The 26,460-nt window shown below is 47.0% G+C and overlaps 1 protein-coding gene across 2 annotated transcripts in view; it reads left to right on the top strand.

The window, feature by feature from the left end:
• LOC135261256 (phosphatidylethanolamine-binding protein 4) overlaps nucleotides 1-26,460 on the top strand; it is a 73,309-nt gene that overhangs the window by 4,830 nt on the left and 42,019 nt on the right. Inside the window, exon 4 of one of the 2 annotated variants that reach the window (XM_064347356.1) lies at nucleotides 24,814-24,912. The exons of the other annotated variant lie outside the window; for it this stretch is intronic. Within the exon in view, the coding sequence (XP_064203426.1) occupies nucleotides 24,814-24,912 (99 nt within the window). The remainder of the gene's footprint in view (nucleotides 1-24,813; nucleotides 24,913-26,460) is intronic. 2 annotated transcript variants of the gene reach the window in all.

The raw sequence follows: 26,460 nt of genomic DNA, 5'->3' as shown, positions 1-26,460 counted from the left end.
TATAAAAACATACGGTAGCTGGGGTTAAAAGCGGGGATTTCTCTCGACTTTGGGGGCAATTTGGCCGTGTGTGCGGTAGGTCGCTGCTGCTGCTGCTGCGCGGTCCTGCCAGGATTGCAGCCGGTGTTCGCCGTGGAAACCGAGGCCAAACGATGGTGCGCCGGTCACTCACAGTTTCACCCTCCCACTGCGACACCCACTTCATTACCCTGGTGAAAGCATGCTGCATGACTGTAATGGACCCTAATATAGGCAGAGGTCCAACAGAAACACTTTGAAATGGGCTTGTGTCACCCAAAACAGAAGCCAAAGGCCACAGCCGCAACATATTTCTTTGTTGAAACGTCAAAGTAACGATTTACCACGTTAGGTAAACTGAGTTTTCATTTTTGGAGCCTCTTTATATTATTTTAATATACATTTTGGGTTTGAATTATTTCTTTGTACCATCTTAATGGAAAACGTAGCCTCTGTGTGAACATCTCCTATCAGTGAGGGCTTATTCTGACTAGCCATTTCTGCTCTCGCAAATGAGGCTTTAGGAATATTTGGGAGTGAAATGTGTCATCGTTCCTGTCGATAGCACCAGGACGTGGTTCCGTTTCTGATGAATAAATGCAAAAACGAAAGGGTAGCATTTTGCGTGCTATCATAAGCCCATCTGTATGTTTAACTCACTCTGCATCTCTGAACCGCGTGTGAAAAATCAGTTTCCTGAGGTGATGTTTTAGCACAGGGGTAGAGTGGAAAAATGAATTGCCCACAGATACATGGCGTATAAATACATCTCCGGAGATGGTGGTGCTGCCATGAATGTACTGCTTTGTTGTTTGCCTCGTAGCTCTCTGTCGGCAATCTAACAATTGGGAACAAAATAACGTTTGATGTCTGTATGGTCTTGTGGCAGTTATATATGTATTAGAAATGTTGAATGTATGATTTAAGACTGACTGAGTGCATTTATGTCTTAAATAGTAGGATAGTGACGCACCTCATAAAATTAATTTGACTTCTATGTTATTCCACCGTCAAATCTCAAATTTGAACCTCATCATTCCTATTCTTGGCCTGTTGGGGATTCCATATAAGAGCCCATGTAGATAATGGCAAAATAACATTGGAAAGGTTCTCTTTTTTCTGTATGTAAAACAATTGCCAAAAACAAAATGTAGAATAATGTTGCTCTTAAAGGGATTAGAGTGCATTCCTCCAATGTAAGTCATAGCAAATACAATCTGATACTTTTCTGAGGGGAGCCATCACCTGTAATGATAGTCCTATATTTGAAACAATGACATGTACTTAAATACTGCCTATGAACGTAGTGATACCCACGTGGAACAAAATGACATCTGCTCAGGGTTTTCAGGTAGAGTGGGCTCTTGACAAAGAAAAAACACAACTCTTCAATGCTCCTGAGGGAAAAAGTAGAACAATTCCCCTTTGTCATCTAATATTTGAGAGTAAACCCAGACACAACCATGCAATTTTCAATTCATACAAATGCTAAACTCAGTGTTCTGTATAATGGTATGGACAAAAGCTTGATTGAATGTTTTTAAAAAGAACTTGAGGTGTGAGTACAGTATTGCCACTACTTCCTTCAGAATCTTATTTAAATGGTGGATTATATATCAGTCGGGAATACTTGTGGTTGTTTGGATCCAGATTTGTTTTTAAGTAAGGGCTTTGTTACAGCTATTGACTGATTCTGGTACATATCCCTTGGAAAGGCATGCACTGGCTGGTTGGCACAGAATAGCTTGCTGCTACTTTGCTAGCTGTATTGAAATAAGCATGATTTTGAAGTCATAATCATTTGTTTTCACTTGTCAAAAAGAACTGCATGTGATTATTTGTTAATGTCATTTTATTTTGAAGTTTTCTTCTGTGGAGTCAGAAAATGAAGAAAACATTAAGTAGGCCTCTACTTGAACTGCAGCTTGCAGCATGACTGTGTAACAAAGGTGGACATATGTGCTTATTGCACAAGGGATCAGTTTATGACTAACATACTGTATCTTAAATAAGTGGGTCTACTACTATTTTTTCTACTTTAAGTGTATTTTGTTCAATGACATTACAATTGCTAATGGATGCATTGACAAGTATTAGCCTAATTCTTACAGTAATTTCCTGTGGTTGAATTCCATAAACTGTACATTAGAGAACATACACACTACATTAGCTGTTCAACTCCAGAATCACACTGCTGCCCATTGAACAACTCCTGCCATGCTGTCCATGACTTAACCACAGGCCATTACTCTATCCATACCACACTGTCCATAATTCAACCACAGCTTTTACTCTATCTGTTCCACACACTGTCCATCGCTCAACCACGTTCCTTTACTCTAAATATCCGTACCACAAACTGTGTGGTATCCTAACTTAACACTTTCGCACTCACTATTCATACCACATCACTTCTGCTCATATACACTACATCATTACCTATACACTCACTTTACAACACCACTGACCTTACACTCATTGAACACACCACAGAACACTCTCCTCATCACATTACATCCAGTATTCTCGCTCTCTCAGTGTAACTACTGCAACCCTTCTGATACAGCCACCTTCCATACCATTAGCTGCCTGTGTTACCCTACTGTCTCTCCGGTATGAAACCAGTACCCAAACCACACCAGTGTCTAGGTGGAAGTGATCAGTGAAATGTAAATGGTCGGATTGTGGTAAGGTTTGGGCTGTCTCGGATTGAAGTAGCAGTGAACTGAGATCAGGGGAGGAAAATGTTTTAGCTAATGATTTATCTGTGTCTGACTAATGATCAACACTAATTTGACTAATTTATTTGCATGATGAAATCAATTATATTTTGTTTCTTGATTTATTTTAAAATGAACTTTTCTAGAATTTAGTGGGACGTACAGTACCACATATGCCATGCATCTAAAAGGCCTTTAGAGATCTTGGCATAGGAATTCAAGGTTGCATCCTTCTGCGCTGGGTTGTCCTTTCTCACAGAAGGGCCCTGGGTGCCTTTTAAACCGTTAGCACACTTGGAGCCGCCGCGGCTCGAGCTTGCTTACCGCCGCTAATGGCTGTGCTCTCTTTTCTCTCGCTCTCTCTTTTCTCTTTCTCGCGCTGCGTGTGAATGATTTTGAACGCTTTAGTAAAGTAGCGAGGTATGGGGGCGGTGAGAGAGGATTTAAATGCACTCCTCTCCCCCCTCCCCTTCCTTTTTTTTCTTTTATTTTTTTTTCTGAATTTCTGTGTTTAAAAAAATAAAAAAATAAAAATCAGTTGCTGATGACGATAGGGCGGCGATAAGCCTGGACGTGCCCGCGGCGGGCGACCGTCTCCAGACGGCCCACAGATACTGCCCCCCCCCCCCCCACCGCCCTCGTACGCCTCTGCTCCAGCAGGCCCTCTCTTTCTCAGGGAAGCCTACGCATCCACCCATGGAGGAGATTCCTTAAAGGTCTTCCCATTGCACTACAGAGACCGACAGAGTGAGAGCAAGAGAGAGCGACAGAGAGAGCGACAGGGAGAGAGAGTGAGAGGGAGAGGCGGGGGGCCAGGGAGAGTGAGAAAGAGAGGTGACAGAGAGGGGGTAGCAGGCTTTCCCTTGTTGCTGCATCCAGCCAGTAGCCATGCATAAATTTGTGTGGGTCCGAAGGCAACTCTCCTGGCAGCCTTTAAAATTACCCAAGAGATCAAGTTAGCGAATAACTCACGTCAGCCGTAGTAGTTTATACATAAATCTGGCATGGTCAGGTGGGTGTCTTTGACAGGGAGGATCACATAAGCTCATTTTGACAAGATTCAGTTTTTTATTCTCCACTAATTTTGCCTCTTGCTACGGTAGCGGCTGCATAAACCTGACCTTTAACCTACTTTCCCCCAGTCATCTCCAAATCTTACACAACATCTATGATTCATGCCGGGCTCTGAACAGAGGAGAATTACAGCCCCTGTTATCAGGAGCCCGGGATTGATAATGCATATTCAGTTGAATTGAGAGAAGCAATAAGCCACATAATCCACACTTCCACAAAGAGGAGTGATTTACATGTTTGGTAGGCAGTCAGCTTGGCGCAGGCTCACCCTGTAAGACTTTTTGGTTGCGATAACGCGGGCTGTCTCTGCCGGGCTGCGTTGGCAGCAAGGGCCCCCAGGAAAATGGGGTCATGGTGAGATGCGCACCCCAGCATTGTGTGGTCCCAAGTTAAGGCCCCAACCAGCCAGCAGAGAGAGAAAATAGAACACCCCTCTCTCTCTCCTCTCTCTCTCTCTCCCTTCTTTCTCTCCTCTCTCTTTCTCTCTCTCTCTCTCTCAGTCTCTGGGGGAGTGGGAAGAGAGCGGGCAGTAAAACCTCATGCTTCGCTGGCTGTGGGAGAGTAAAATATGATTTCAATTACCATGAAAATGTGTTTTATCATCAATGAGGGGATTAGGGCGGATCCGGGGGGACACCCGGGCAGCGTGAATGGCTGGAGCCGCGCTCGCGGGCAGGCAGGGGTGTTAGAGGGAGGATGGATGCCCGACGCCGGGGCCGAAACGCTCGGGAGGGAGACCGCTCGGTTCCGCTCCCGGCCCCTCTGGCTCTGAGGGGATTCCTCACACCCTCGTAAGGAGCTGCCCAAACGCGGGCCGTCTGCTTTAGTGGCACTTTTTCTAAACATCGTCCAAACGCGAATGGTCTCTCTCTTTCTCTCTCTCTCTTTCTCTCTCTCACACACTCTCTCTCTCTTTCTCTCTCTCACTCACTCTCTCTCTCTCTCGCTCGCTCTGTTGGTCTCTCTCTCTCTCTGGTTCTCTTCTTCCGCAACAGTGATTGCATTTTGTTGTAGACCATATTACTGTTACGTCTCCTCTGGGAAACAGTACTCTTGAATATTCTGAGCATATGTCCATTCCAGTGGTTGGTCAGAGGACTCGATTTTGAGCAGTTTTCATATTTTTGGCTGTATATGTTTTCATATAACGGCGCTTTTTATTTTTAATGGGCATCTCCAGGAGTGTTCCACTCACCGGTGAACCCTGCCGACCTCCACGGCATTCACCCCTCAACCTGCCCACTCCTCTTTGTGCCGTCTTTTGCCAGCTATTGACCGACTGTAAGGAACCCTTTTAAGGCGGCAGAGTAAACTCAAGTAAACTGATTTTCGGGTGACAGATGTCCTCTGCATGGTTGAGTCAAAGTGCAGTTTCAGTCTTATTCTGTGTTCTCAATTTTTCTGGCATACGTCGAGTTAATATGAGACCGAAGCACATCCAGTCATTCGCCGCGCGAACATGACAATTGTATGTGAAAACGTACAATTTTAGCTTTTCACGCACAGAGAAACGTTCCTGACCTTCATAATTTCGGAGCAATTGAGATAAAGGGTGAGAGACAGACGTCTCTCTCTTAATAACCCCAGATTTGCAAGTTATACAGTAAAATTCATTAAAAAGTGAAAGTATTCTCTGATGAAGCGTCAGCTCATAAAGAGCTGGGATGCCGATCTGTGCGAGTTGAGAGATTCATAATCGGGGCATGAAGGCGCTGGAGCTGTGGATGCTAGAACAAACACACAGAAATGAAATTCTATTTATACAAACCATAGAAACCATACACTGTCTGCTAGACACTGCAATATGGGTCGGATTCACTTGCCAGCATAGACGCTGTCATACTGTCATTCAGGTTTCCAAAGAAATCAACACTTGTTAATGAGGGGCTCTGAGCACTGTCTTTCAGGACTTTGTGAAAAGGAGCCAGCTTTGCAGCAGTTTCTGCATGGCCAATTGTAAAATGAGTGACCCTCTTCTTGCTTAAAATAATACCTCAAAATGGTGTACTCCCTCTTCAAAGTCTTGTGTGCCCCATTACTCAGTAGTGTCCGGTCAGTTGACAAATGTCAGTGACAGTTTTGTGTGCTGTGTCGTTTTCTGTCCATCATTTTACTGTATTTCATATATCCCTAGATATTTTATGCCTGCGTTTTCAGTTTATCGTTTGTGCGCGTTCATGTGTCTCTTCATACGCAGATGAGCACGTGTGCACGCACGCGTGTACGTTTGAGGACACTGAAGTTAAGAAAATAAGAGAGATTAAGTTACCCCCGTACAGTAGGTAGAAGAGTTCTTTGATGGCACTTTGCCCAAATGATAACGTGCTTCTTGTTCACTGTTTATAGCACAAGGTTTTAGCTCCTGTCCCAATCCGCTGATTCACCCTTTTGAAGAATATGTGTGGGGGCTGCTCATAAACCTGCGATCTGTCCCCATTTCCTCTCCTCCAGTCCTGCTTTTGCCCCAACCGTGGAAAGAGACGAAGTGAGAAAAAGCGGTGAGGTGAGAGAGCGATGGGGTGAAAGCAGTTTTGGCACGGGACTCTTTGTGGGCGCTTTTTTGAAAGGACAAGACAAATCAATTTACCGTGTTGTAATCTCATTGCTATACTCCATTGTCACCCTTCCCACCAGTCTTCAAATTCCAGACCACATCAGGAAATAGACATACAGATATTATTTATAGCAATATTGGGTAGCTTAGACAAATTCCTTGTGAATTGCTGTGTGTAGTATACACTTTTCCTACTTATAATAATTTTTAATGCTTTTTGTGCTCACTAATAAAAATATCCTGGTTATTAAAATACTGGAACAAATTCATTAAAATCATGAAAATAAATTCATTTTAGAGGAATGTAATGGAAAGTAGATATTGTCAAAATAACATTTGTTCTAAGATGTTAGATTTTTGATGTAGAACTTTACATGCTGACAACCGTACAGTTTAAAGATTTAAACAGTTGACAGTTTGAAGAATCTATTTTGTCAGTTCCTTAGCAGCTGAGTGATTTTGAAACAATTACACAGAATCTCTGTAAAACGAGTATGGGTAATAATATCTGTTGGAGATTCAGATGTGAATTATGGAATCTGACCAAAGTAATAATGCTTGTAAAAATGCATTGATGTCCCAAGTGTGTCTGAAATCAGATTTGACCTTGTTATTTATAGAATGATGAATTCAAAGCCACTGTGCAGTGAATTAATGCTGCTTTGTTATCATTAATTACTTAAGATCCTTTTCTTTCTTGTGCTTTTCTATTTTTGTAGTACACTGTTCATTTACCAGGTAAGGAATACAGGATTATTTATTTGCCCTCTGTCTCTACTCTTCTCCACGGTGTTGAGAGAAAATAGTGTAGTTTAGACTTACCACCTCTATGTAGATTTGGAATGGTTGAAAAGTGCTATCAGCCAAATGGATGTAATTGTAATATACAGGGTGTCCTGTTAGTCAAGTAGACTATGACATGTTTCAAACATTGTGACAAAACTAGGAGGACTTGAATATTGGTATTTGTATTGGTATTAGTTTCTACATTTAAGCAACCCCCTTTTATTTTAAGAGCCCTGATTGCTTTAGTGATGTCATGGACATGTTAACAGTCACATGTTCAGAGCAGTCATCAGAACCATAAAAGGGGATGTGCTCCATTGATATTTTTGATTGCAATCTACAAAATAATTCCCCATTCGTGGCTCCCCATATCTAATGAATGAATGTGAAAATTTGCGAAATTTCCTGACCTCATTTCCTGGTTTAAAAAAAAAAAAAAAACGAGTCTGATCCCATCTGCCTTTGTTCCTCAAAGAGGATGCGCGGCGGAGTGATAACACACAGCAACCATCACTTCCTTGTCATTCCTCTGATCCTGTGGTTTGGAAGCTATGGAAATGTTATGCAAATGATTTGTTAATCCCTTACGTTATTTTGTTCCGTTTCTCCCCTTTCATTCCCGCGCGCGTTTTTTTCCCCGAACGCCAGCGTCTGCGTTCTGTGGAGCAGCCTCGGTTCCACTGCTTCCAACTAGAACAATTGCCAATCAATCGGTCTTGATTTGGGAATGTAACTAATTAGATAAAGTCATGTAGCAGTGTGGACTTATCTCAGGAATAAAAGGCGAATGTAATTCGTGGTGAATTAGCCTGAGGCGTCATCGTCAGGGAAACCATCCGTACGGTGTATAAAAACCTGATGTTTTAGTGCTGGATAGAAACGTCTAGTTGACTTTATGTGAAGACCAGCGTGTAATGGTGTGAAACCAAATCAGAGATTCATAGCCAGTTTGACTTTCTATCAACAGGTTTCATCCATGTGCCATTATCTGAACTTTCTAAACTTCTGCCTGCACACCCCAACTTCCTTCCCTGTTTTCCCCATACTTTTTAATTATTTTCTCAATAAATTACCAAACTGTCACAGTTAAGAATGCCAAAAATAGTTAAGTGCTCAACAGTATTAAGACCACTTATTTGACAAAAGCAGGAAGAGACAACCAAGTCTAATTCAGGAGAGGCAGGCTATAGATATGCAACTGTGACCCATGTCGGTCTGCTGTTTTTGTTGTCCTAAGGGTTGGTGTTAAAAATAATAAGAAAGAGGTGGGATGGTTTTACATCCAAGAGGCTTAAAAACCAAAATCTCAAATAAGCTCAATTTTCCCCAGCCAATCGCATTGCATTTTTAAGGGGGGGTTTTGTTGTTGATCATTTCAACTGACTCACAAACACCCCCCACCCCTCCTCAAATAAAAACACTAGAGGTTTATGTGGCTTTACAAAAAAAATGTATCTAGACATTTATCCAGTTTAATCTTCTTAACATATTAAAGTGATTTGCATTACCCTGCAGTCAGTGAAGCTGGATTGTGCTCCTCCCCCTCAATGCACGAGGACTTGGAAAGAGATGTGGACAATCGCGTTTCTCAGATATATGAAGACGAGGTGGGGAGGGTAGGGAGGGAGCAGGAGTCAACTGCAGCAGATGTAGGAGCTGTGGCCATCTCTGCTGCGTTTTACGTGTGCCAGCTGTCGCTCTTATCCAGTGGAGTTGCTTTTTTTTTTTCTTCTTTCCTCGCAAGGAACGCACTTGAGCAGCAGACTGTTTTCTGACAGTCAAGTGGACAGTGGCAGAGCTCCCTGGTTTTGAGTTGTGTGGAAAGCGCTTTTCCCTCTCATTCTCTGTTCGTTGCTCTCCCATTTTTAATACCGCATTCATAATGCCACGATGGGACCCACGTGTGTTCAGGACCAGCGTGTACCCCACGTCAACCGTTACTTTGTCTCAGTCTCGCTATCACGGCCTCTGTCATTTCCGAATTTGGCCATTTTTAATTAAATAAATAATTAGCATTTTAAAATAAAAAAGGGGACATAATCACTGTCAGGACATTTAATGATATGCCAGCTTGGCTCTGTCTGTCTAGGGGATTGGCTGTTTCTTAAGACAGACATGTTATTAACCTTTTCCAACAGACAGACCGAAGAGCTGTGCTTATATTGGTGATGACAGCCACAGTGTGTTGTCTGAGAATCCCGGCTTCTCTGTCCAGGCGACAGAAATGTCAGAGTCAAACTCGGTAACTGATCCGCAATCTGAGTCCTTATGTGCTATGATCTTTCTGCCGGGCCCTGGGCCCTGTCTCTTTCCAATTAGCGTGATTACATAATTACTAATCAGAGGTGCCGTGTGTGACATCCCAGTTGGATCTTTGATACATTTAGTGACCTAAGATTTATTAGTTCACAGTGATCACATCAAAACACATACTTCAGAATAAATAAATAAAAAACTCCACTACCCACAAAACTATTGTTTTTGTGTGCTGCCCTAATAATTACAGTGGCAATGCAATGAGGCATTTTCTGGCAATTTAAAATGTCTTTAAATTCACACTCCTTTGTAGTCTTTGTCAACCCAAGCATTAACTGATGAAAAGATTGGGCATTTTCATTTCCAATGCCAGTTTAGCTGCTATTTTTCTCTCCCCCTCCCCCGCCCCCAAGATGGATACTCAAAATTATTGAACTTAATAAGCACAGTTCGCTTTTGAGTTGCAGGAGGCATTACACTCATTGAGCATATCAGAGAAAGCTAAATTATACAAGCTGTGTACCAAACAGATTCAGCCTAGGCAGACTATTTGTTCTGTAGGGACGTATGTGTAATTCTACCAGAAGTAAGTGCATTTATTATCCTCATTATGTTATGTTGGTGTACATTAGTTGTTCTGGTCTTATATCTCTATTAGAACAGTGCTGAGTAGCCTGATTAAAGTTATCTGTTATTTGGGTGTGAAAATGGATTTTAAAAAGTGGACTTTCGCCCTCTGAATTTTCTTTTTTTTTATATTGTCAGCCGTTTTGCTGTCCCAATTGCTCTCAATCACATTTTGTCCTGAGTGCAACCCACTTTTGACAATCTTTTTCATCCATGTCGTTCCAGGACTAAATTGCAATATCTGAGGCTTTCACAATGCCAGCGAAAGTACACATGAAGTGCTGGCCGTTTTTCTGCCATTTAAAGATGGAAAGAGAACACAGTGTCTTAAATGTGGGATCCAGGCTCTGTCAATATAGCAATGCTCAGTGCAAACACTTCAAACAAACTACACCACCAACTGGTCCTTTCTTTTCATGCCACACAAAATTGAAGAAATTGATTGAAACTGAAAGGATGTGAAATACCTAAGCTTTTTCACTTAGCCACGCATCTCTTGCCAAAAGTGGCTCACAGTCTAAAAAAATGTTTTGGTTTTGTTTTTTTTTCCCCCCTTCCCAAATCCCATCGAATGCCGCTCCAGGTTCTTCCTAGAGAAAAAAGTTGAGATTGTGGGGAAGAAGAAGAAAGAGGTTTTATGTGTGCAGGAATGTGGATTTCTTCCTCCCGTGAAATCCTAATTGTGCCTTGGAGGGCTAGTAGCATGTAGGGTATCTGCTCAGCTCGGCTCAACAGGATTTGGGGCTCTGTGTGCATTGAAGAATTTCGTTCAGCCTGGATGCGAATGTAACCCTTTCAGCTCACAACCCAGCTATTCGTGCTGTTAGCCGCCAGGTCGATGCTGTGCGTCTGTTGCACTTTTGTCGAACGCATCATCACTATCCGTCGATCTAGAATTTTTTTTAAATGGCCGTGACAAGCTTATTATATCTCCTTTATTGGAATAGAAAGCTAGATCCGTGTGGGTGCTCAAATAATGCACTCGGGGGCCATGGCGACACTACGACAAGCAGCTAGGCTAATGAGGAAAGCGGTCAGTTAGCTTGAAGGTACAGTTCATGCTCAGCCTGTAATGTTTTGCAAAGGAGTTGGGCGTCAGCTGTGGACTGACGCTCCCGGCAGGCTTGGCTGAATTACAAACCTGCGTTTGCCTGGCCGATTCCCTGCTAAACCACAGCCTGCCCGGGGCCGTGTAACCTTCGTGGAAATCAGAATTTTTGTCTGTCAAAAGAATGAACAGGTGATGAAAGGCAAGAGCAGGAGGGGTTAAAGATTTCCATAGTTATTTAAGAGCTCAACTATGCTCTGAAAAGGCACCGACTGTGTACTTAGTAGTGTTTGTGAAAGCAGGGCGGGTTTTGAGCCCCGCCAAGCTAACTCAACAGGACTCGTGATAATTTGCTGGACATGATGATCAACAAATATGAAGGTTACCCAAGTACACTTTGAACACTGCTGTAGCCTTCCTTGCCCAGTTTATCAATTTTTTAATGAAATGGCAATGAAAGATTTAAGTTTAACATGACTTCATGCCTCAACTAATTCTAACACCACAGAAGTAACACATATGAACGTACACATGTTCACACCAACTCCTACGACTTTGCAGGTGTATTGGCAACATACACAACTGTCACACTCACAAATTACACAAGATTACAGGATTCTCTAATCTGTGCATTTGTTCATATGTACAGTACAATGTTTGTTTTTCAAGGTTGTTTGAGCGATCACTGTCGCCAGTGACTTTGTGACCTTTAGTGTCTATATCTTAACCCTTTATGCCAGTGACCGAGGAATGTCTTTGTATATTGTGTTCGTGATGTATTTCTTCTTGAAAATGATGCCAGTCTTTTAAAAACATTTATTTTTTAATTCCTCTGCAGAAAAACTCATGTTTTTGCTCCCATCTTACTTAGTGAGCCTGTTGGAAGCAAGAATATATCAAAACAGTAAAAAAACAAGAAAAGAAACGGTGAAAGTGGGTGTGTTGTGAAGATTTTGGAATCGGCACTGTGCGAGCCTGGAACCTTCACACATACGCACTCAAATCTCTGGTGCTCCGCAGTAGAGAAATTTCATCTGAGGCACGGGGACCTTTCCATGCACTCCTGCCGATGGCTTTCTTGGCTTTCTCGACCTGCGATGCTGCCGACGCCTCACTCCAGCTCGCGCAGAAGAGGGCGCTCTCGAGCGGCGCCACACCTCGTGCCGTGACGGGGCTCCCGTCGTCTGGCTGGTGGGTCACCGGGTTCCGTTTTGCGCACGTCAGGCCTGGCGAGCCCGAACGCCCCCCCCACCCCCCCCCACCCCTTCGTCCCCTGACGCCCGACTGCCCCCGCGCCGCGGAGGAAGACCGCGACGAGGCAGACGCCGGAGCTTCCCGCGCCGACGCCGGGAACTCTGGGAACTGTCCTCCCACTGCCAGCCTGGTCCCGGTCCAGCCGGCGCGGCCGCGCGGCGGCGGCGGCGGTGGCGGTGGCTCCCTCCTCACGCTGGCACCGGCGCCGCCCCGCTAATCCGCGGCGAGAGCGGCCCCGCGGTGCCAATGGCGTCAGCGGCATCTTCCCCCACAGTCATGAGTAAAGCCCGGTGGCAAAAAAAAAAAAAAGAGGAATGTGACACCCAATTACGCTCCGGCGACGTCGGCGAACGTCGGCAGCCGTAATTAACGGTGATGGGACGTCGCGGGAAAGGAAATGAAGGAAAGAAGTGGAGGCTGTCCTCCCCGCTGATGCACGCCGTGCCCGGGAACATGCCTGACAGCTCTGATGGGCAGACAGGAGAGGTGTCGCTGCCGCGCAGCCGGGCGCCCGTCAGCACACAAATATCCCCTTGTCTGGGAACGCGGCCTCCAGTGAATCTGTGTCTGTCTCTGGTGTTACACTCGCCACGTAGGTTACTTTTTCATTTACTTCTGGAAAGTTTCACTGTTAACTGCTCATCTCCCTGGAGCAGGGCTGAGGCACAGAAATACTGCTTTCAATACCTGGTGTATTATTATTATTATTATTATCACTATAATTTTATTATTATTATTATTAGTAGTAGTAGTAGTAGTAGTACTAGTAGTAGTAGCAGTAGTCGTACTAGTACTAGTAGTATGAATATTGATTTGTCAGGAATGGCCTGACAATATTCTAAACTTCCAATATATAGATAAATGGAAACTAATATGGAATCACTAATGTATTTCATCAAGAATTTAAACGTGAAATTGAGCCAAAAGTCAAATCCAAATAACACCCTAATCCAGTCAGTCGTACAGTTTGGACAGCATTCAGGAGAACCTGAATTCAGTCAGAAGAAATGAGTGATGGTGACTGCGAGCTCCGTCTTTGAATGAAAGAGGGGCGGTGGGGGTGAGAAGTGGGGGGTTTGAGGTGTGTAGGAGCAGTGTGGATACGGATGCTGATTGCCAGAATTTGAGGTTTTTTTTTTATTCACAGTGAAACTTGTAGCCAATTGGAGGGAAAAGGGGGAGGTCCCAGACTAGGGGGAGGGAGAAGACCAGCCGGGCTGCAGGGTTCAGACTACTTCAGAGAGTTGGTCTTGCACTGGAAAGACAGAGTTTTACTTCGCAAAAGGACTTCACCTATTAAGGACAGATTCTGTGCATGTGGAATCGGAAGAGCTGGTATAGTCAGTCAGTGCCGTGATATTTGGATCGAAGGTTCAGTCATTGCCAAGCAGTACTCCAAGGCACATTTGGGTCTGGCTGTATTTTTTAAAAGGAAATGGCCAGTTTCTGATTTTCAGCATTGGAGGTTAGATGCTGAGCTTGAGGTCATGACACGCTGTCAGTGGAAGAATCTATTAAGTACTGTATTATGATTGATTTAGCCTCAGTACATGAACTGTCCATCATTATGAAAGAATCATCACATCTCTCTTTTCACTATTTCAGTGCTTAAAATGGGATGGAAAAACATATCACTGGATTTGTCTTGATAGCATACATATAGTGTATTACATATTAAATGTATATTTCCACAGTGTTTAATAATAGTTATTAGGTTGTATAAAATTCTTCAGTTGTTTTAGTGAACTGGAAACATTGATGTTTCAAAAGTGCGTCAGTGGCGCAATGCAGGAGCTGAAGATGCCTTTCCGCCATCGAGTGCTGCATATGTTGCTGAGGAAATGGGGCCAAAGCAGGGAGTTTGGAGCGGTGGAGGGGGGTGGGGGGGGGGGGGGTGACTGAATTGACACGGTGGACCATAGAGAAGACCTCGCATTATGCAGCAATGGCAATGTAAATGTCTGGAGGTAGACTGCTCAAGACAATGTGCCTTTCCATCCCCCTCCCCCAGTCATTATCACAAACAAAAAAGGGTTGCCATGGCAACCATATAGCTGCCTGAAGTCAAACTAAAATCCCATTTCCAATATGTGTTTATATTTAGAATATCCTTCTCAAAGGGTTGAATATCAGATGGCTCTCGGAGACCTTGTTTAATTGTCTTCAGGCGTTTATAGCTTTGAAAAAATAATCTTTCTCGATATTGTGTGACTTTTGGAAGGAAGAGGAGAACAGCTTGCTGCCTTAGAATATACTTGTGTTTCCAATTAAATTGCTGCAGAAGTTGGCACTGTCCAGGCTCTGAGGTTTGGCAAACACTCACGGTTTTCATTTTGATTAAAGATACAGAAACAATTAGCATGGCTTTCACCTTGAATGTAGATCTTACCCGCAACCCCGAAGCGAATAGCGATACTACCACATCTACACATCTAATGAGGTGTAATGCCTATCAGACCAGTGCAGACATCACTCCCGTGTGGCAGTTGATGCACGTTTTAATCAGATATGTATTTGATATATTAATATGCTGCTGTCTATAAAACAAGCAGTTTCTCCTGTCCTCTTCATTTAGAAATCTGTTTTTCTGTGTCTTCCCCTTTGTGTGTGTGTGTGTGTGTTTGTGTGTCCAGATTCCTAGAACTATGTGTGAGATTTTTTATTCCTGGGAGTGTGTATAGCCGCATGCAATCCTGGGACTGTTTTTGTGTGTGTTTGTGTATGTTAGTGCGTGTGTGTGTCTCTCTGTCAATGTGTGTGTGTCTTTGTGCATCTGCGGCAGTGTATTCATGGTTGTGAGTAGGTGTATATGTGTAAAGCCACCACTAGAAAGTGTTGAAAGCCACAGCTAACAAGATCGCATCCAGGGTGACTAACAAGCTTAACATGAGCATGGCTCTGTTCGCAAATACACGGCGGCGAAAAAAGTGTTCTCCACGTAGAGAGGCAGAGATGCTGGAATCACACTCAGGGCTTCTACAAATCCCACACACACCCCTCCACCCTCGAGCAAGCGGGGAAACATCGCACCCTCCATCAGCCGCTGATAGCTGAGCGCAGAACTGCCATACTTGCCACTGTATTATATGAAACAATAAAGCAAATGTTGGACCCAAAGTCTGTGGAGCGCTGCAGGAGCGGCGGATCGCTGAGCTAGTGCTGCACAGGCAACAGGCGCTGTGAGTTGAAGCCGCTGGCGGCTTGTGGTTCAGGTGTGGAGTTACCCAGGCAGAACCCAGAGAGGGGTAGGCGGCCGTGCAGTATAATGGCTACAGTGCCTGTTGTCTTGTAACCTGAAGGTCACAGGTTTGATTCCCAGGTAGGACGCTGCCCTCAAGCAACGGCTTCAGTGTATATCCAGCTGTATAAATGGATGCAATTTAAATGCTATGTAGAAAGTTCAGGAAGTCGCTCTGGATAAGAGCGTCTGCTAAATGCCTGTAGTGTATGTAGCGGGTACTGCTGCTTCTCCTCACTGTGTGGCACCAGTGCTCCTCTCCAGAGTGCCTCTGGCCTGATTTCGCATGGCTGACTGGAACTGCACACTAGGCTGCAGTACATGGAGCACAATGGGAACAGTGATGTGTCTATTCTCTGATTGGATCCCCTTTTGGATTTGGACCACAGAGTAACCCGGTTAGGGCTAGACTGGTGCCTTTGTCCCGCATTGTGGTCAGATTGAAGACGTGTGATTCCATGTATTGGAACGTGCCGTGGCCTGGTTATGTGTGTATGGGTCACTGATTTGGACCACATAGTGGCCTGGTTAAGGCCGTGTGACTCACTGGTTTGGACCACATGCTGGCCTGGTTAAGGCCGTGTGGCTCACTGGTTTGGACCACATGCTGACCTGGTTAAGGTCATGCGGTTCACACTGGTTTGGGCCACATGGTCGCCTGGTTAAGGTCATGCGGTTCACTCTGGTTTGGGCCACATGGTCGCCTGGTTAAGGTCATGCGGTTCACTCTGGTTTGGGCCACATGGTCGCCTGGTTAAGGTCATGCGGTTCACTCTGGTTTGGGCCACATGCTATCCTGGTTAAGGTCATGCGGTTCACTCTGGTTTGGGCCACATGGTCGCCTGGTTAAGGTCATGCGGTTCACTCTGGTTTGGGCCACATGGTCGCCTGGTTAAGGTCATGCGGTTCACTCTGGTTTGGGCCACATGGTCGCCTGGTTAAGGTCATGCGATTCACTCTGGTTTGGGCCACATGGTCGCCTGGTTAAGGTCATGCGGTTCACACTGGTTTGGGCCACATGGTCGCCTGGTTAAGGTCATGCGGTTCACTCTGGTTTGGGCCACATGGTCGCCTGGTTAAGGTCATGCGGTTCACTCCGGTTCGGACGGCACGGTGTGCCTGGTGCCCGTGGCCTCAGAAGCCGCTCCACACTGCGCGTGTGGGTGGGAGGCAGAGATAAAAATAGGCAGGACTGGAGGTAGCAGGCAGCTCTCAAAGAAGGAGCACCACAGTAGCGGGAATTAAAGTCCTGTGCAGTGCACCGTGGAGGGAGAGTGTGTGTGTGTGTGTGTGTGTGTGTGTGTGTGTGTGCGTGTGCGTGTGTTTCCTCTGTGGCCATGCGAATAATAGCCTCTCCCAACGAGGCTCATCTGCTCAGGTGAGGTAGAGCGATGTGGTTTTGTGATCCGCGGGGCAGGCGAGGAATGCTGATCTGTCTCGTTGCGAAAACTCTTAATTCTCTGGCGAAGGTTATGTTTCCTAAATGGAAATGATTGGGGTCATCGCCTCTACGCTAATTCGCCCATGCATTAAAAGACTCATTGAGTGGCGACCGCCGAAGGGGGCGGGGGGGGGGGCGGAGGACCACCGGGTGGGGGGGAGGCTGTGGCTTCTAATAGCGCCGAGAGCGGGAGAGGCACATTGCCCGCCGTCACGCCGCGTGCCGATGGACGGCGCGCATGCCGTTCGCGCCCATCGCCAAATTACCATAATGACATTCGGCTTCCATAACGAGCTGCGCGGCGAAACCTGCGGCTCGCTCAGCTTGTGCTCAATCAGCGGCTGGGTTTTCTCCCGCGGCGTGGGGCGTTCGCTCCGGGCCCTCTGCCGGTTCGGAACGCGGGAGGGAGCTCGGTGTGAAACGGCAGCCGTAATTACAGAACCGGAGCGGAGCGCGCTCGCCTGGCTGCACGTATCACAATAAAAGCTCCCGAGATCTTCATTAAAGGATCGTGCCCCACGTTCCGTAGAATGTGGCTTTAATGGATTTTCTTTTGATGTTCAAAAACAACAACAACAAAAAAAATCGCAGCCTATTTGAGGTTCAGAGTCGGCGACGCGGTGGAAAAATGCAGTTGATCTGGACAGATGACACTGTGATCGAATGAGTGTCAGGTGACTTGTCGCCAGAATGGGTTCCTGCAGCCAATTCCTCTTAGACTGATTACTGCCCTGCCCTTTGGGCCTGGCAGCGAGAGGGGCAGTGGACTTCTGGTCACGCAGAGGTGGGATGAGGTAGCGTGTGAAGCCTTTTTTTGGGGGGGAGGGGGGTGGGGGTGGTCTTGTTCCTAATGACAGGAATACAGCCTTCAGTCTCAATCCGGTGACCCCTTCCCAGCCACCCCCCCCTTCCCTCCCTCCCACCCCCCCAGGGTGGTGTCAGGCACCGGCAGCAGCCAGCGCTTGGCCAATATGGGCGGAGTCAGGACAGCGCAGCCACCGACTCCCCTGCATCCCTCTAATCTCTGGACCTTCCGTCTCCACCGCTCCGCAGACAGGATTCAATTACTGCCGCCGCGTTGACCCCTGACCCCCCCCCCCCACACCCCCCTTCCCCTGGACTCCCGCGGGACAGACCGCATCCCTTGCCCCGCCGCAGACGTGCCGGACGGGACCCATGGTTAACCCCTTCTTCCTTTTCTCTCTTCCACCCCCAGAATTCCTCCACTCATCTCCCTGTGAGGTCCCCGAGGGTCCTCCTTATCTCTCTGTATCCGGCTGCGCTGTGATTGGTTCCCCGTCTGCTCGTCGGTTCCACTCCTTAACTTAACACCCCGCATGACGGACACAAGAGCGATGGGCCAGTTTACAATGATGCTAATCTCGTGATGTAAACTCCATGTAATGTCTACAAAGTCTGTCTTTCTAAACAATGTCATTGGACATGAAAGAATGAAAGGGTATCTTGCTTACCCTTGAGTAACTGCCAACTCAAAGGACAAGGGGAAAAAGCATGCGCTAACAGACCTTCAAGGACTCGATCCGCGTAGAGATAAAGTAACCCAAATAGCATTTGAAATGGGATTCAGGCCTCAAATTAGCACACAGAAATCATATCCTGGTCAGTTTAAGCGGAAGATCTCTGTTCATTTAGGTATCGATCAGCCAACCTTGCTGTAAGCTGCAGTCGATATTGCTAAGCTGTCTCCGTCTCTTAATCACAACACAGATACCTGTTAATTACCAAATGAGTTCAAGTGTTTTTGCTACTTAACGAGGGATTCGGGATTGATTTATTGCTTTGCTCCGGGTGAGCGGCGAGTACAGTTGACCGTTTAATGAAACGCCGCTGTTTTTTGCCCCCCCCGACCGAGCAGGCTTGGCGGGCGGGCAGAGGAACGGGTGCAGCCCCCCCGCGAAGGAGAGCGAAGAACAGAGAGGATGAAGGCATACAGGCCGTATTAACAGGCAGCTCCACGAACGACAGGGTTTGGTATCGGGTCAGGGATAAAGCGTGAACTTGTAAACTCGCTGAGGGGCTCCTCGCGCTCGCCCTGCTGCTCGCTGTCATCAGAAAGCGGGTCGTCCGAGAGCACCAGCCGCCGGTGCGGCAGCTCAACGCCGCGCCGCGCCGCGGTTTAGCAAGCCTCTGATTCTTAGCCCCGGCAGAGTTCACCCAGAGGTAAACCGGTAGCGTTCACCTTCAGGAACGGCAGTCTCCTTCCCCTCTGTTCCCCTCGGTCCTCTGTGTTGCAAATGCCTCTGCATTTGATGGAGTTTCTGAGAGAACCTTCGCAAAACCTTTGTGTTGTCGACGCCGTGGAACAGATTCACAAAGAGGTGACATCTATCAAAGGGTAGACTAGAGCAGAGGGTAGTCTTCCAAACCAAAATATATGCTGGACATATTCGGAAGCGTTTGATGTTCTGAGGCGGCCAAAGCATACATTTTTGGTCAGTGTGAATTTGTGTGTCGCATGCAAAATTTATGGTATCGTCAAGTGGCCCCACGTATCAGCACATCAATGGAAAACATGGCTGTGTCAGTTGAATCACAATTCAAACACGCCGGTTGAGGTGCGCAATATCCCCTGCTTTCTCTCCTACCCGTTCAATGACGGGTTGTTCTGGGAGGGTGCCTCTTGTACCCAAAACCTACCCCATGCTTGAAGGGAGATCCTTGGATTTAGAGTGGACTGGGGGCGGGGGCGGGGGCGGGGGGGGGGGGGGTCCTGTGTTCCCTGGCCCGATCCCGCGCGATTGTGTCGGGGCAGACGGTGGCTCCCGTCCAGAGATAAGGGGCAGGCGTGACGCGAGTCCTCTCATTGACCCGGCCGGCCAGCACAATGTCCGCGGGCTGTATCTCAGGGACCCACGCCGGGAGAGCGGCCCAAATCAATGCATTTTCATGGGGGAGAGGTGCCTGGATTTAGTGCCCCAGTCAGTGGCCTTCATTGAGATGTTGTGTTTACAAGAGCGGTACTAGCACAATGCTCGCGCGTTTGAGGGGGGAGTGCAGAAGAGACGGGCTGTAAATTTTCTCCTTTTTACTATTATTTTTTTTCTTCCGTTTTTCCAGATTATTCCCTGAAGACACTGGTGTCTTTCAGAGGTGACGCCAATAGCACCGTTCTTCAGAAATGTATTTTTCATCGTGATCCGCACATCCATAATGTACAGAATCGCCCTTTTGTATTATGGAAAACAACCATCAGCTTCCTAAAATATTCATTTCTTTTTTCACATTTAGAAATTTGATTTGTGCAGGCTGTGGCTCCCTGGAGTCTTTTCTTTGTTATTGTGAGATTTTGTCCAAAGCACTCGCCAAAAAAAAAAATTAGCAGGTGCGATTCCATCTTCGCTGTTTTCCTTTGAGGCATTTTGAAAAGTCATTTAAAGCTTTAAAGCGCATTTATAGTTTTGTTCTTTTCGCACCCTCAGGTGCACAGGTGCGTCGAAAAGAGCAGCGCTGGATTTCTTTGCATTCAAGTGTGCACTGTCAACTCTACTCTGCGTGGAGCTCTGTTTGACATGGCCTGTCTGCGAGCGTAATGAACAGCGGCACCAGTGGGCTTTTTTTTTCCACCAGCGTCCGTAACGCGACTCCGCGCTCGTGGTCAGGCCATTCAGAGGAGGGTTACACGTTCCCGCCCGCGGAGAGAGCTCTTCTCTCCCCCAGCGCAGACGAGCCGCTGCCCAGCCGGACTCCCCCTAACACGGGCCGGCGGCCGCGGCGTGCGGGCGGGGCCGCTCGCGGGGGTAATCGCATTGTCCCGCCGCCTCATTAGAATCCCCAGCGGGGCGGTTTGCTCCGAGCGCCGAGCGGCAGTGGGAGGTTAATCCCGGGGGGGACTGCGGGCTCAACCTCCTCCCCCGCCCCCAGCCCGCACCCGGGTCCCCCACGCCGTCGGCTTTAATAGCCCGCGCCGGCGGCGTGGCTCAGGCTAACGGATTCCCTGGTTCTCGTGGCTCCAGGCCGGCTCTTTAGGGCCCCGGAAGGTTCCGGAGCAGCTAAATGGACTGACATGCAGCTGTCGCGTAGAGCAGTGGAGCGGGCCGTGAACCTCCGCTGCCGCCCAGGGCACTCACTAAATGGGAGGCCTCTTCGCTACTGAAAAAATAGCTGACGCTAAAAGAATGTAAATGTAAATGTATTATGCTAAATATTGTCATCATCAATGACTCCTCATGCCTAGCACTCAAATGAAAGCTGTGTATGCTGTTATGCCTGGAACGGCTTCATTTGTAAGTATCAGATGCGCTAACTTTGGTAGCTGCATGTGAAATGGAGTGTTGAGTTTATAAACGGTAGTGGCAGGTAATGGTGTCTCTTGACCCCAGCGGTGTCAGCAGGGAGGGCCAATCAGGGTACACTTCCCCCCAGCGATGCTGGGGATGTGACTGACTGTGAGAGCAGGGGAAGGGAACAAATCTGTCAGTCACACTGCGTTGCCACTGCATGAGTACGGAGTTGGCTGCATTCTGTGGACTACACGGCCCTGCTTGTGTACCCCCATTCACACACACACACACACACACACGCACACACACCCCACCCCCATCCACAGGAATCAATGTGCTGGGGGAGGTCCCCATCAAAGAAGAGAGGTCAGGGGCATTTGAAGTTATGGATCGCCACTGGGGTGGGAATTCTGGCAAGTTAATGAGGCTGATTAGGGAGTGTGTGTGTGTGTGTGTCTCTGAGAGAGAGAGAGGGAGCGAGAGAGAAAGAGAGAGAGAAACAAAGCCAGGGAGAGTGAGCATGCATGAGTGTGTTCGAGTGCCTATGCAAACATTTCAGCCGGATGTGTTAAAAAGTAGCAGCTCAAGGTCTCGGCAAACAGGCATATCTGGGTGATTAGTACTGAGGTTTGTTCAGATTCATTTTTGAGCACAGCCTTTTCCGTCAGTACATTCACACGAGGCCAACAGCCATTAGAGAGAATAGCCTATTTTAATGTTCATCAGTTTTAAACATTTTTACACTTTTGATTTACTGGTAAGAAGTGTACTTCCTTTGGCTTTTGCCCAACGTTCGTTGACTGTGCATTTCAGATAAAAATGAGCAAATTTTGTCTAAAGAATTGAATGACATTATAACAGATAACAATATGCGTCTTGTTCCCCGGAGCCCGTGTCTCATGCATATCTATCTGCAATTACTGTGCACTCTGACAGATGGAAGTAAAAAGTGTGCTTGTAAGAGAGAGCGCATCATGCCACAACGTGTGAAGTGCAAGCATAGAGACTCTATCCCTTCTTCTATGGGTAATGCCAGCTGGGCTAGACATCTCCTTATAGGTGTACACACACATGCACCTGCTAACACAACACACAGCTCTCATACGTGAAGTCTCTCTCTCACACACACACACACATTCACACGCACCTGCTAACACACTCTTGCAAACAGTACATACACTTTCACAAGCACACACACACACACACGCATAAATTGACCCAGAATGACAGACTCTGAAAGTACCGTGGAGACTAAATTTGTCTGAATTCCTCTATTTTTTATGTTGAGTTTGGCAGGCTTCACAATCAACAGTTCACCTTGCAATTATTATCTTACATTTGAATATCACTGGGAGCTTAAAATTGTTTTTGCATTTCCTGTGATTATTAAATAAGTATTAAGGAAAGGAAATTCAGGGGAAGTTTTACCAAGCACTCTCCGAGTGGCTGGTCTTTATAAGGCTGATTTTAATTGCTTCGTGTGTTCGACCACACTTTTCTAGGGTTTTATATTTTTTGAAGGGAGAGCCCTAGGTGCCCTCTGGGTACCACAGAACAGTCAATAATGTGTTCTGTAAATTGGGGGCAAGCCGGTGAATATATCCGTTGCTACTTTAGTGACTTTTGACTCCATTAAAATAATGCTCTGAGAGACATTAGTCAGTACCATTTATTGCAGCCGCAGCCGAAATGCAGGCCTCTGAAGTAGCATGAGACCCCGTATTAAAAGCCACCTTTGGCAAGGGGACGTAACGTAGCAGAGATACTCATGCTTTTTTGGAGCTTCACAAAAGTGCGCTTGGGAAAGAGTTGTAGCTTCCCGTTGCACATACTGTAGTTCACCTCTTGTCTTCTTAACTCACCAGCCTGCAGGGATCCATATGGAAACCACCAATGTCAGATTACTTAACCAGCTGCTGTCCGTCTCCGGTCACAAGTGCAGGGATGTGACCACGACCACGAACGTGACCGCGGTCACGTCTTATCTCACGTCCTCTCGACCAGCGTCGGGTAGAACACGGCTTCTGCTGAGGAATAACCGAGGATTACCGCGATCAGACGGGGGACGGGCAAGCGAGCGTGTAATCTGCCCTGGGGGGCTCATGGGGGACAGTCACCCTTCGCTCGACAGGCTGTGGGTGAGGCGCGGCCGCCCCCCCCGCGTTTTTTTTTCCGGAATCACTTGGAGGCACCGTCAGGCGCAGTTTAACATTATCCGATTATTAGGCTTATTGCTGTTTTGGCTTAATGCTGCTCATCAGGTTAGGCTGAGCATCGCGCCGCTCCCAATGAAAACATTTAAAACCGCAGAGTCTGCTTTTGTTTGCACGCGCCATATTGTTTGTTGCCTGAGATGATGCACAGGCCTCTTAAGAGCACAGTAAGCTTCTCGGGAGAGCACAGGCAAGCGAAGCCAACAAAGAGGCTAATAAATCCTGTGCTAGTACCGTACGCACTGTGCAGAGCAGTCGTTTAGATTCACACCTTGATGCGCTGGATTGTGATCTAAGAAGCCCTTGCTGATGGACCACAACAACAGCCCAAAAGTGATCAATCTCGATTTTTAAACGGGTTCTCTTCTCATAGCAGGACAAGGTTAAAGCAGGATTCGGTCCCAATGTTGTGTGGAGAATTCCTAAATGTAGCTCGGAAGGTGGGGTAGGGGACAGAGTGCGGAGTTGCGGAGGACAAAGGGTCCATAGTTTTCGACACATTTTTACTCACGCCCGTGACAGTCATTAAATCCAAGGAGGCGTGAAGGGTGTGTTCCTTCTACTGTGGCATGTGTGCCTATATTTCTTTTAACGCTCTGCATGTGTGGGTATACCGATTCCCAGAGATGGTTCTGATGGCGTTCTCTTCCTCCCAAAGGACGGGACACATCATGCGCTGCGTGTTTTTTTTCTGGGGTTTTCTTTCTTAATACAGCCTCTCTATGAAGTGCTGTCATCTCGCTACATTTGAAATGTTTGCTTCACGGCTGCACAGAGGCCTCATCAGAGCTGAATGGCTGTGATTGACATCTCTGTTGGTTTGGAAAGTGTGTAAAATAAGAACCATCATATGGTCTGGCAGATTTCGGGCAGGGGACCAGGGATGGCAAATGTGCTCTCGCAATAATTCAATCTGCTCCCATAATTCTCCAACTTTAAGAGACAGACAGAAAGGAATATTTTGTGCAATTAAGCTGGCAAGTTATTGTCATTGAGCCCAATGACTGGGGCAGAATCTTTATTGAGGATTGTTTTGCAAAAGAGAAATTTGCTGACAGATTGAGGGTGGAAAGATGTACTGAAGGGATAGAATCTAAGTGTCTGAAAATATCTTCCTGCGAGTAAGGTTTCAGCAGATAATGAATGCAGCCTTCTGTAATGCATGTTACACTGTGACTTAACAGTAAAATACAGATACACTGGTATGAAGTGTGTTTCTCTGCCTTCATATTAAAAGCTAAGATCCATTGATTTCTCTCTGTGAAGTGGCTGGTGGTGATTATGTTGACCGTTGACAGAAAAGCTTTCACGGTCTTAATGGCGCACATTTTCGCTGTCGTCAGGGGAAGAGGTACGCTCTGATGATGGTGGACCCGGACGCTCCGAGCCGCTGCAGTCCCACCCTCGGCCACTGGAGGCACTGGCTGGTCGCGGACATTGCGGTAAGTGCACGGCCCGCCGTGTCGGCCTCTGCCCGACGACCACGCTTCGCGAGAGACCTGTTTATGCAAACGTCCATGACCGTGCCGGACGGGAGCTCGACTGTAGAGCACTCTGACACCATCTGTTGAGCCAAAATGGGGGTCAGCGCTACCTGCAAGTGTTTTCACATTTAAGGTGAAAAGGTTGGATCAGACCTCTCTAGCCTCCTGCCGTTTAGCTGTGTCAATGGTTCGGCAACACAGTGCCCCTAGCCATTTATCACCAGAGCCCTCAAGAGCCCAGCTTAAAAACACTCATTTGGCAGAGACAGAACCACACATAATGTATGCTAAAGCATAAGGACAGTATGGTACTAAAACACTTTTTTTTTTAGGGGGGGGGGGGAGGGGGAGGGGGAATTGTACATTTCCCTGTGTGCTTCACACTTGTGCGTTTCTGAATTGTTACATAATTACGGAATAAAAATATCAACTTAGTCATCATCCTCGCAGGATTTGAAATATCTTGAATCGGTTCTCTCTCCGCACCGTGGCTGCTCCGCGCTTGAGCGGCTCAGTTTGAAGCGTCAGTTTATCAAGTTCAATATTGACTGTTTCACCGCCGTCAGACCCAATTTGAGCGTTTAATTTGCTCAAAAGTGAATTTTCTCGCTGAGCTGAGGTTCAAAGCATTTGTAAATTTTCCCTCTCGCACACACACGCGCGCTAAAAAAAAAAAAAAAAGAAAAAAAAAATAGCTCGAATCCCCGAGTGAGGATTCTCTTGGTTTTCTCTGCGCATCTTAAGCAATAAACTCATGTGACAAAAGTGTGGGAGTAAGTCTTTTTAAATGGCAGGGAAAGTTTGTGAGCCCCTGTCAGCGGTAATTTTCCTCTGGCGCACAGCGTCTGGGACGTGTCAGCGCGGGCATGCGGGCCCGGTGATTGAGGGGAGCAGCGTGTGAGGCGCGGGCTCCTTCGCAGTGCTCTAGGCTCCTGTCCTTCCCCACCCAGCCGAGAGATTTTGGCAGTGCGTCCCCCCCCCCGCTCCCCACTCCCCCCCTCCCCCCCCTTCATCTGCTCCCTGAGGCCCGCCACCCCCCCCCCCCAAACCCCCCAACCCCCCTCCACACTTCCACATATTTTATGTGAAAGTGCGCCTCCCCTCCCTCTCCTCCGCCGCTTCGCGTCTCCTCCTCGTGCCGAGATCCTTCAGCGGGTTTTTTTCGGCTCTGCCTGTTTTCTCGTGCCAGAGTGTGTGTCATCGGAGATTGGCCCCGGCATTAAAGGCAAACGCTCTTAATTCAGCCAAACGAGGTCCTCGCGACGCCACCATCGATTGCGTTCCTTAAAGACGTGGCCCGCTTAAGCGGGGGGGGTGTAACGTTTGTTTCTGTTTAATATTCATGTTGTGTAATTGTCCCTTGTGCTTCTCATTTCATGACCTGAGGTTTCTGCTTGGAACAGAGGCATAGCTGCATAATTTAAACATATGATTATCTGTTTCGCTGCATGTGCTGTACAAATCACTCAAGTGAGATGGAAATTTGAATGACAGCCCCCAAAACAC

This window comes from Anguilla rostrata, chromosome 8, assembly GCF_018555375.3.
Source record: "Anguilla rostrata isolate EN2019 chromosome 8, ASM1855537v3, whole genome shotgun sequence".
NCBI lineage: Eukaryota > Metazoa > Chordata > Actinopteri > Anguilliformes > Anguillidae > Anguilla > Anguilla rostrata.
Note: the sequence above shows the minus strand (reverse complement) of the source record. Positions and strands in the feature narration are given on the sequence as shown.